At 37.2% G+C, this 12,085-nt stretch overlaps 1 protein-coding gene across 4 annotated transcripts in view; it reads left to right on the forward strand.

Annotated features, from left to right (window-relative positions):
- The window catches only part of PRMT3 (protein arginine methyltransferase 3), a 196,821-nt gene that overhangs the window by 142,585 nt on the left and 42,151 nt on the right, over window positions 1-12,085 (forward strand). For all 4 annotated transcript variants that reach the window (XR_011809800.1, XM_072039135.1, XM_072039134.1 and 1 more), the window contains 4 exons: window positions 899-1,046; window positions 3,269-3,410; window positions 6,425-6,490; window positions 10,877-10,998. Coding sequence is in view for 3 of the 4 variants with exons in the window: in XM_072039135.1 (XP_071895236.1) it covers window positions 899-1,046; window positions 3,269-3,410; window positions 6,425-6,490; window positions 10,877-10,998 (478 nt within the window). In the remaining variant the exon portion in view is untranslated. The remainder of the gene's footprint in view (window positions 1-898; window positions 1,047-3,268; window positions 3,411-6,424; window positions 6,491-10,876; window positions 10,999-12,085) is intronic.

Consider the following 12,085-nt stretch of genomic DNA (forward strand, 5'->3'; position numbering starts at 1 on the left):
CAGCTCTGTCTCTGTTTTGCACTTCATTGTGCATCTTTCTTTCCCCTAAACCATAAGGTACTCAGGGCTTCTGGAATTTTTCTGCTCTATATAGTCTGTCCTTTTGTAAACAAGCCCTGCTGCCTGATGGCACAGATAGAGGACATGGATGGGTTACTTCAGGGATTTCACATTTCACTGTGCACTTCACAGTCTAATGGGCACTCTGTGCCCATGTTACTCTCTTCTGCAGTGCTTGGTGTTTTCAGCTACCTTAGTGGTTGCTGAGAGTTACGGATAATATGAGCATCTGCAAATTGTGCTTTAAATACCTGCTTTGTTTCAGTCTCATGGAACAAATAGTTTGTTGTCTTTGACAGATGAGCATAGCTGTGATTTTTCTATTTTTAAATGAAGTCTCTTGCCTGACAAGCTGGCAGTAGCTTCATATTACATCCAGAAACATAGCAGCACTGTTTTCTGATGCACTGATGTCTGTTGAATTCAACAGATGCATTTAGCAAGAGGTGAATGGGTCCTACTGCTGAATTAGAGTTGTGGTGCTTAAAAATAATGTTTCATCTAGATTTCTTCTACTTAAACTTTTCTGAGTTCTGTATGAGGAAAAATACAGAGTAGCACTGTAATTAACTAAAGCTAAACCTAATGTCTCATTTATCAATTATCAAACACAGATACCTGAAGAAGTCGAAGTTGGGGATTTATTTGCTTGGTTAACTCTGAGCTCGCTTCTGACATCATGCTTTTAGTGAGTAGTATTGTGTTCTGCAGTTAGTCCTGTCAAACTCAGTGATGTTTCTTGTAAAACACACTATTTGCAAATTATCCAAAGACAGAAATAGTAACATTGGTAATGTAATGCATTTATGAGCATATTTTTTTTCTTCTTCCCCATCAGATATAGAAGATTTGTGTGAACCCGCCGACATGTGTTCTAATGGTTTAAATGATATGACAGTGCTTGAACAATTAAAATGTGCAGAACACAGAGCAAGACTCGCAGAAGCAGCCTTGGCTAGAGCGCAAGAAGATCTTCAAAAAATGAAGTAAGAGCTTGAACTGAAGCAAAAAATGGCCAGGTGTAGATGAGGTGAAGCAGACCAGTTATAAATTATGGGCAGACCAACCACTTGCCCTGTAGTAGCCTACATGCCGTAATTTGTAGTGATGCTGATTTCTGCTGTAGGTTATTGTATTGAAAGAGACCATGGACAGATACTTCTTTTTAGATAGATGATACAGTGCTTCCCTCAACAGAATAAAAGGAGCTCGTAAGCGGAATGTGGAGCAAGAACAGCATTATGGACCTTAATCTATGGGAACTTGTCTTTCTATTGTCTTCTGTTATGGAAATAGGTGTATACCAGTATTTAGAAGGCTGGTTGCCTGTCTTTGGCTTCAGCAGTTAAAGCTAGGTCCAGGAGCTTTCTCACGCTTCACCTATCTGCAGACCCTTTGTGGGAGATTAACTGTAACTTGTTTCAGTTGCAGTGTGATTGTATTATGCAGATGTTGCTCTCTAAGGTATAGAAAAAATGTAAGGTGTTCTAATGACTGGTCAAGATCAGTCGTACAGCTCCCTAGAAATTGTTGATTTCTAAGCATGGGAGTAATAGTACGTGAGGACACCTACTAAATGAGTATAAGATAATTGATGCAGAAATGTTTTTCAAAGCTTTCCAGGCTCAGCAGACTTGTTTGTGATGTAATGGAAAGGGATACAATTTCAAAACAGGTAGCTGGAGGCCTTTCTTTCCCCACAAATGGTAACAGTTATGTAAGTCAGGTCACCTTTAGCATTTGATATGATTTAGAGGTAAGAGCATGACTTGTATAGCTGACTTTGTATTCAGTTTGTGTACTCTTTAGTGATGATGGCTTTTATTTGTATTTGTTTCTTGATTAAAAAAGGCAGAGGGAATCTCCACTAGAGTTTTTGTTTGGTACTTGTGTTGCATGCGTAGGCTGGGGGAACTCTTGGCTGAATCCAGTTAAAGTAATTTCAAATCTGAAATTAAGTTGAAGTTGTACAATGTGTTTATTTTAATTTTATGCCATAGAATTTAAGTTTCATAAGTTGCCTTTTTTTATAACTTCAGTATTTATAAAAAGTAATAAAAACATGAACTAGTATGTTAAAGACCAATATTAAAAATAAGATCTGTATCCTACCTATATGTCAGGAAGTATAAGAAGTTTCTAATATTGACAGCCTTGTAGTGTGAGTTCACTTACCACCTTCTCTTCCCTATCCAAACTTTAAGCACAGAAGTATTTAAAATATCAGGACAGAAATAGTAATTTTGTTGTCCTGTAAGGATGGTATTGATAACGAGGTGTTACCTGGAGCTTCTGTAGATTCCTATGTAAGAAAATAAGGCTTGCGTTAAAGGTCAGTGTTGGCTACTTTGGAGTGGTCTAGGTCAGACTGCAGAACTTGAAGGAATTGTGTTTGGCTGCTGAAGCATTTTTTCTCTTCCGCTTGATTTCATATTGAAGTGTCAGTTACAACATTATAGTATGAGTTGTTCAGTTGTCAACCTTTAATTTTAGTTTTCATGATAAAACCGTAGGTATGGGTTCTTTGATCCAAAATTCTTCAAAAATGTTCATCAATTCTTTCTTGGAGAAGTGAGAACATAACATAAGGAGTACAAGGCCATGGAAGAGGAAAATAAGTATAGCATGTGAATAAAAATGGAATTAAAATAACTTGTATTTTAAGCTCAGAGTTAGCTTCCTCTGATACTTCCAGTTTAAAGTGCATTCTTCAACCTTCCATTAGGCATTCACCTATCTATACATGATTTATAGTTCTGAAGTGCTGTTTTTGGTATTGAGTCCATAACTGCATTACATAAACAAAACAGATGTTGTCCCCCTGTAAACTTTTACCATGGTGGTACTAGATTTTGTGCTAGGAAATGCCAAGCAAGGAGTTTCTACTTAAAAATAGAAATGAAATCTGAATTGGATCAAACTGTGGCTGGCACACAGATGAATACAGCAACTGTTTCACTGCTAACGCTGCTTGAAGTAAGAGAGAAGCGTGGATAGGTAATGCGGCAAGAGTGGTGCATCATCGTGCAGCAGCCTCCAGGAGCCAGCAGAGGGAGATTGTGCACATTTGAAGCCGAAGCCGGGCCCATTGTTGTAAAAGCCTCTGTGCAGTCTGGATTCCTTATCTCTTTCAAGCTCCCTCCCCCCCCCGCCTCCTTTTCATGGTCCCATAAACATGTCTCAAGGGTGTATTTCAAATTGATTACAGACAATTTGCACAGGATTTCGTGATGAACGTGGATGTCCGTAGCAGCTCGTCATCCAACGCCATTGCAGACCTTCAGGAGGATGAGGATGGCGTTTACTTCAGCTCCTACGGGCATTATGGGATACACGAAGAGATGCTAAAGGTTAGAAAGTGATCTCAACTGCATCTGAGTAGGGCTGTAGAAGAAAGAATGAAGCGGGCTGTGTGCCCGTATATATATATACTGCAGAGTAGCTGCATTTTTAACCCTTTCTATACATAGTAGTTTTTTTCCTAGGAGTCGGACTGAGAACCTTTTTTCAGTTTTATTTCCTTTCTATGAATTCTTTTTACTGTACAGGAAGCATTAGGGAAATCATTTACTCTAGAGACAGGCTTCAAGATGCTGCAGTATCTTCCACAACTTAACCTTGCCAGAAGCAGCTTTTTCCTATATGCTTAAAAGATACACGATATAATGGCACAGTACAGATGATGAATATTTTTCTTCGGTTTATTTTTACCGGACAATTAAAATTTGTCAGGCAAGTTATTGTGGTTTCCTATTGCATTAAGTAAAAGCAGAAATTGGTGTCATTTGTATGCTATCCAGCATATTGATAACATGACATTGAATAGCTGGAAAAATTGTAAGCTGCTTTTTTGTGATTAAGGTAAGGGTTAAGGCATTTATTTTTTTTTAAAGGGGAAACCTCTTCCCTTGTAAATTAAAAAAAATAAAATGAAAAAATTAAGCATCCTATAACCGGCACGTAAATTAAAACCCCTTGATGCTTCCTTTCTGACAGAAGGCCATAGTTAGGAAAGTTGTAAGCAGTTTCAGCATTTTTATGGCAGAAATAAATAAAATTCCTGCCTAAATGTATGGATAGAATATGGAGTTGCAAAGTAACTTTGTCCACGCAGGTAGCATATAAAATCTTCTGCTTTGTAAATCATTTGATGGCCCTAATGTAGAAACGCACATGAGCCTGTGTTAAGGCTAGTGTAAGTGTGAGGTAAATTTAAAGGGAGAGGGAGTGCTGCAGAAGCATGAAGGTATCTGCAGAGATGGAAGAATGTTTTCCTAAATGAGTAGTCTAGAGAAATATATTAAAAATCTTGAAGATAAATAATAGGAGTTGGTTTTTGTAGGTCAGTTGTATAAATAAAGGTGTCGTTTGAGCTGTTAAAGGGTATAGATGAGGAATTGATTATGAAGTTCTTCATAATTGTGCATTTCTGCAAATTGAGTTTGGTTTCAGGGGATGTTTGTCCATGTTTTTAAGACTTCAGACTTTTTTTCTAACCGTAGGAAAATATTGATTTTTACTGCACATACATACGGACTTTTTTGCTATATGCCAGGCTTTCACTTCGATTTTTTAGTATGCCAGTATTATATAAATAAATGGGTTTGCTACATAAAAAGCTTTAAGAAAGGGGATTTGCTGCGTGTTGTCAGCTTTGTTTCTGACAGTGTTATATTTGGAAACTTTTTTTTCCTCATGCCTAGTAGTGGCAGGCTGAAGTTTCGATTTGTTTCTTTTGCTGCAACAATTTCAAAGCCAGGGAAGGATGGTTGTTACTTTACACTGCTCAAATGGCTGGTTTTTCTACTTTTCTTTTCTCTTCAGAATTTTTTAAATATTGTCTTAAGTTTTCCTACCATTTTATTTAAAAACAAGAAAAGTATTGCATTGAAATGGTGAGTGAAAGAACGGAATTGATGAATAGAGAGACTTGAAGTGAATGACCGTGGCAGTAGTGCGTATAGTAGAGACAGGAGCTAGAATTGTATTGATTTAGCTGGGGCAGTGCTGAGGCAATGTGAGTGGGCAGGATGGAAGGCTGAAAGCTTTCCAGCTGGCTGCTTGCTTGATTGATGCTGAACCTTGTGATTTTTTTTTAATACTATTTTGGTTGTTTCAGCAAATCCTGTTATATACTGCGACAGAAGTAAACTACTAAAAATAGTTGCTCTCGATGAATTGTCGTAGTAAGCCAACATAATTTTGAAGGATCTATTTGCTTTATTCATGTTAATTTTATATACTTTGAAAGTAAAATTCTGTAAAATACTCCATGACTGTTTGGGCCATGTGTGTAATGATCTTAACTGTTAACCAGATTTTAGGGTTTTCAAGCATCAGAATAACCTGGTTTGTCTATATAATTTTTATGGACATATTCTTTGTTCTGAGTCTCTTCATGACCTTTTTTCCTAATAAAATAGACTTTGTTCTTTCTCACTGTAGATGTCTTTAGTTTTGATAGTTTTTATAAAAATTATTTGCTACAGTAGAAGAATGTAATCTTGAATATAACAGTTCTATTTACTACTTGAGTATTATTCGTAGTCCATCTTTATTAGATAAAGGTGACTCAAAAGATACTCTTTTGCTTTGCTCTAACATCTGACCTGCAACAGCAATTCCAAAACATAGACTTGGCTGTCAATTTGTGCACCTGGTGATGCACATTAAGAGGATCAATATATTACCTTGCTGATAGATCGGGCTACGCCACTAGCTTTCATACACAGAGATATTGTAAACTCTTCGTTGTATGCTTGAAAACATACCAGCTTCTCAGATCATGTTGAGTTATAGTTAGATCTCTATTTAATTTAAGCTTCCATAGGATGGGCTGTACAACTTTAATTACTGACTTGTTTTCAGGCTTTCAGATTTGTAGTTTGTTCAGAAATAGAAACAGTTAATGTGATCCATGACTCCTTTTGAGGGATCTGCGTGTCATGCAAGTTAAGAGCATAGAATGATGCAGAAAATTTTATGACCTCATCAGTCAAATTTTTACCATTGTATAGAAGGCTGCTGTGTAAAGTTGATGTAATATTGCCATTCTATTACTGCTGTTCTTGCGAGGTGACGAAGGGGTGTTAAGAACGTTGAAGCATCCAAAATCCAATGAAACAGGTCAGAATAGTGAAAGGTATTTATTTTCTCTTCCAGAGGCTCAGCTGGCTTTATTTGCTTAGGCAATAAATTTTAAATATTTTAGTATGGAAAATATCATTACTGGAGAATCCTTATAGGTACAGTAGCCACAAAACATCTTCAGGCCAAGTAAAAAGCAACTTGCTCAGCATTTTTGAACAGTATCTTGTATATGAGTAGGCCAAGTGAACATTGTTTTTTCTGCTTTAAATCATAGGATAAAGTGCGTACAGAAAGCTATCGTGACTTCATATATCAAAATCCACATATCTTCAAGGACAAGGTAGGTAAAACAGCTCAAAATTCAGTAATTTCTGCAATTTGTTTTTTTAAGTGATAGAAATCCTTCCGACTGGCTGCTTTGTAGCTTTGGGTTGGAATATTGCACTGACAAGATTTGATTTAATATGCTCTGGCTTTATTAGGTGGTAGAATGTTATTCAACTGCTGGAGGGTGGACGGTGCTGATAACAGAAGCACTGATCGCTGTTGTCACTGTTATGTGTGCCATGTCGGGATGTTCATTAATTATGTTGGCGGGGTTAAGTTAAACCTTTCTCATCTAGTATATTAAGCAGAACCTATCTTAGAGGCACTCTTGACCAGAATTTAAGTGAATTTCTATTTGGGCCTGATTCAGTAAAGACATCTTAGAAGCACTGTACAATTAGGTCTGGGGAGGAATTCATATGCAACTGACTTGCTGAGTTGGTGGTGTTTAGGACTTGGAACAGGGAACTGCTGTTTGCTGTGCAGTGAGGAGAAAAGAGGCCTGTGGGCGTTTATGATCCTACCACGGTTATGACCCTGGTGCAGATGTAATACTCCTGTCTTCCATGTTCCTGTTGGCTATTTCTGATGAGTTTGGTGTCTTCTGTTTTGTGCTGTGCGGACTTGTGTTCTGGATTAGATTTCTTCTACTTACCGCTTAAGTTATTCAGCTGGCAGGCTTATGGAAGGAAATCACTTCAGATTTTTTTGGTTGGTTCTGGAAAGAGACTCAGTTAATAAGTGGTAACGTAAGTTCTTGATTTGGAAATTGTCCTAGGTAGTTTTACAAGGGGAGGTAATCCTAGGTGGATAGTGCATGCTCTTGATATTTCCCACCTCCAATTTCTTTCAGCAGCTACACTGGAAAATGACGGTTATCAAGTGACATGTCCAACCTGGGAAAATAGGCTGATTTCCTTTAGAAATCAGTTGACAATTTAAAAAAAAAAAAAAAACAGCTTCATAGTCCTGTAATATTCTTAGAACTCCCACATGGCATTGCTCGTTAGAATTTTTTTTTTTTTCTGAAAGGACAACTGTGAGGCTGTCTGTAGAAGTTGATTGAAACAGCTTAGTTGACCTTACTGCCTTTTAGTACAAATCTGCAGTATCCCTAAGAGGTGCGTTTGTGTGAACGGAATGATAACACAGCATTTGTTTGTTGGTTTGTGCATATTACATTCAGGACCAGTCAGCATATTCCTTCAGCTTCCAAAATAGATTATTAAAACTTGAATCCTGTTCTTGCTATAAAACTTTAATCCTGTGTTTGCTATAAACCTGCTAAACGTACTTGAGGTGAAAATAGGAAAAAATCATGCTAGGACAATTCCAAACAAATAGTTCAAGTGATCTGTCCTGGTTAAATGAAATGTGATCCATTTTACAGAAAAAATATTTTCGGTTAAAAACAAGCGGTATTGCCATGCTTAAGCTTTTGTTGTGGAATATAAGTACAACGCAGGCGTTATTGGGATATTGAGGAGAAAAATGCCTTGTTAAACATTATTGCTACTAAAAGTTCATTGATGGAATGAATTAAATCGACCAAGTTACCCGACTTTGTCTTACCGAATTTGAAGTAATATTTTCTGTTACGAAAGCTAGCCTATCAGTTTTGATTAGATGGCATAGAAGGATGTGATGCTGCAGTCTGTAATGGTGTAGTCAAATCACCAGTCCAGCTGTTCCAGATCTCTGGTGAGAGGCCATATGTGATCACTGCAAGAACACGTTAGCTGTAGACCCTTGTCCTTAGGCTAATTGGTGATCATTTTGCTTGTCTTTCAGTTCCTCAGATGTGTTCCAGCTTGTACATATTCCTTTCTCTTCCTTTTTCTCCACCCACGTCCCCTGCCTGAGGCTAGATGAGTTCCATCTGGGTTTTTAAATGACCAGGGCAGCTGTCCAAAGTGTTTGTCTGTTTTGATTTTTTTCTATTTGTGGTGATTGCTCTCTTTCATGCAACTGCACATCAAGAGCATTCTTTCACAGAGGTTTGTTTTTGGCTCTGACTTCCAGCTTTCATGGCTCAGCAGTTCTGTTAACTGCCATGTGTGGAGTGCTAGAAGAGATGGTGTTAGGGAGCACGAGATACCAACAGCAGCAGAAATGTTGGTTTTAACTTCATATTCCTGTCTCCAGAAGACTCGAGCCCAGGCACTTCTGTAGTCACTACTACTCATGTTTCACTTGCGAATGGGTCATGGAATTGACTCCCATTAGAACAAAGCTGCAAAGAGTTCAAGTGGAACAAGCAACTCTATCTGCAACTTCTGTTGCCAGCCTCCATGCAAGATGCTGATAAAACCCCATTATGCTAATGTTCTCTAGTCTGCTTCCAGATTGTAAGTTGGCCTGTGAAGACAGGTGGCATTCACATCTCGTTCATGTTTCCCAGTACACCACAGCAGAGGCTAACTTAGATTGGGCTGCAAAGGATAAACGGCTATTTTTATTCCTGCTGACTTCAGTTTCATTGCTTTGTATCCATCATCAAAGCATATAAGTTGTATGCGATGCTGGGCAAACACACCTGATGGGCAGAGCATTCATGTGCTTAAATGGTTAGCATTTGTAAAATGAACTTTACAAGTGTAGATGCAAGTTAACATTGTGCCAAAACAAGAACTCTCAATAGCTCATGAGTAAGAGTGCATTGTTGCATTGAAATACTTTCTAAGATGGGGTTATAATTCTCAAGTGTGGGATGGATTACTGAGTGATTCGATGCCTGCCTTTGGGAAAAGAGCGTTACGAAAGCTGTGAGGACCATTTCACAACACTAGAAGCTGTGCTAAGGAGAGCCACTGAAATAACTTCGTACTCCTTTCTAATAGATGATCTTCGTGACTAGTAACTCTAACTTGATATGTATCTTACCTTAGAGTTATTTTAGTAACTTATGTGTGCTCTCTTGTGTGGCGAAGAAAGTTTGTCTTTACAGCTCGGTCTGTTAATGCTTAAACACTGTGCACAGTTTGAGCGACTCTTTGTATGTCTATGTACTCTTTAGGACTGTTCTACTGTTTTCAGTTTTGAGAACATTTTTGGGTCTAGGGTTTAGAATTTTTTAAACACCATTAGTAAAGCTTAGATATATAAAGAAGGCTGATAATATAACTATTGGTGAACTGGCCTCATTTATCTGGCCTAACATCTATTTGAGCTGTCAAAACCAAGTGTTTGCAGTAGTAGTGTTAAATTGAATACACTTTTTTAAAGTGTTTTAATGAAGTTTGTCTTCCAGGAAAACTTAGGGTTCTCATCTTCCTGGATTTTTTGTCTTTTTTATTAAGCCTTTTAGAAAATAACTTGTGGGTTTTAAATTGTGCTATTCAACATTTTGAAATTAGTCATCGAAGCCGTAGCTGTTTTGTGGCACTGTGGCCATTTCTAGCAGGGGATTTATGAACACTTTACAAGGAACATAAAGTCATCTGTAGAAGTTTTTATGGACAGTAAATATGAAGAAAGATTCGTTGATCTCGTCTTCTCACAGTTCTTTCCATATAACGAAGTGGGCACATTGTGTTCTAGAGGCAAAAGTAGATAGGACACTGCTTTGTTCCTTGGTATTATGAATCACTAGGGATTTTTCTTTGTTTTATATGTTTCTAAAGAAGAATACAGGACTATATGCATCTGAAGAATCATATCCAATTCTTATTGCTGCAGGGGAGAAATAAAAGCATGGAAGTATGTCTTAGTCACAGATTTTAACAGGCAAGGCAGGAACCATTTGTGTAAAATTACTGTGGACCAAGAAGGATTTAGCCAATGAGGAAAATAAATATATTGATATTGTAAGAAAGTTGTAAACATGCATTCTGAATGTTGAGCAGTCAGAGTGGCTGTGACATATCTCTTTGGCAAGTAGATAAAGGTCATCAGTGATATCAGTTGCGTGCATATATATAATCCTCCTCCATGTGCTGTAGCTGGAGTGAAACTACTGGAAAGAATTAAAGTTTTTGAATAGTTTTAATGAGAAACTGCAGAGTTGAGTGTATTTTTTCAGAGTTGATGCTAAATCGATACTAGAATATTTCACTGATTAAAGTTCTTCAGGCTCAAATGTTCTGCTTTTCCTGTTTATGTAACTTCTTAGTTCTTGCTTAAATAACTGCTTGTAATTATTTTGCTCACGTGGATGAGTTCACCTGCAGCTTCGGATAGTCTACTTCATTGCCTGTCTGTAAAAGGCAGTAGAGGGAGCAGAGTTAAAACTGTAGTTTGGCTTTTGCATATCTCTGAATGTAATAATAAGATTTGATGCTGCTACCTTTTTGTCCTTCCTTTAAAGTATGGTATCTCACTGATGTAGAAGGACATGTGGGAAAAATCATAGCAAGAAAAATAAATGGAAGCAAAACTAAGTTACTTATACTTATTTCAGGTGGTTTTGGATGTTGGCTGTGGAACTGGAATACTTTCTATGTTTGCTGCCAAAGCAGGTGCGAAGACAGTGATTGGAGTTGACCAATCTGAAATCATTTATCAGGCCATGGACATCATAAGGTAGGAAAAGTTCTGGAAAAAGTATGGAAATACCACTGTAAGAAGTTAATAAAATACCAGTCTAAGTTAATGATCAGATATCACTTCGTAGGTTTTATACTGAAGTCTTTCTTTATTCTAAGAATGAACACAGGTTTTGATGCGCAATCGTGTTTGCTGTTCTAATAAAGGTAGTAAAAATAGAGCGCTAGTTGAGGAAAAATATTTCCTAGATGCTTCTTGATATTGGCATTGGGACCAGCGCTGTCATGTTATTGAGGCTTGAACTGGCTGCTGCCAATGCATTTCCTATTTTTGCTTTGTTTGCTTGAAATATCGCTGCTGGTAAAATTGTAATTTTTTTAATCAACAAACATTAGAGTTGACACCTACCTAGAGGATATGAGGAACTTTGCTGGCTGCTAAATTTTAAGTTAAGCGTACAGAACTGCTGTAGATGAACACAGTGGAAGTTGTTTAGATTGCTATCTAGATGTACAAACACTCACTGCTGTTTCATTCTATATATGTAGCAAATTTCAATAGTTATATGATATCGATAAATTAGTCCTGTAGATTACAGAAAATTAAAATGCTTTGCTGGGTCCATCTAAATGTGTATATATATATTTTTTAGATCGTTGTGGTAGTTAAACTGTGATGTTTTCAACTAGTACATGACAAGCTTTTGTTATTCTTTTTTTTTTTTAAGCAATTTTAACACCTGTAATGGAGACATGAAATGTAGCTCTCTGTTGGCAAATTTTGTAGTTATATGGTATTAACCTTTCTCTAGTAAGGTTCTTTACATTAGTATATTTAAGGGAGACTATGTTTGTATAGAGTAATAAATGCCTATTACCACATATTTTGTTTCCTTGGAAACCTCCTTTGCTCTGTTTTTCGTGTTAGTTGGAAAGTGATTACCATTGCCCTGTAATATTTTCTATAGTTTGAATAAAAAATCAATTTAACAGCATGTACACAGACACATTAGCACACAATCTATGGGGTCACTGAGAAAAGATCTTGGAAAAAAAAATCTGATAAATGATCAGGAATATCACAAATAAGGTGTGTGCCGTGTAAACCATCACAGAATTACACG

Source organism: Anas platyrhynchos, chromosome 5, assembly GCF_047663525.1.
Source record: "Anas platyrhynchos isolate ZD024472 breed Pekin duck chromosome 5, IASCAAS_PekinDuck_T2T, whole genome shotgun sequence".
NCBI lineage: Eukaryota > Metazoa > Chordata > Aves > Anseriformes > Anatidae > Anas > Anas platyrhynchos.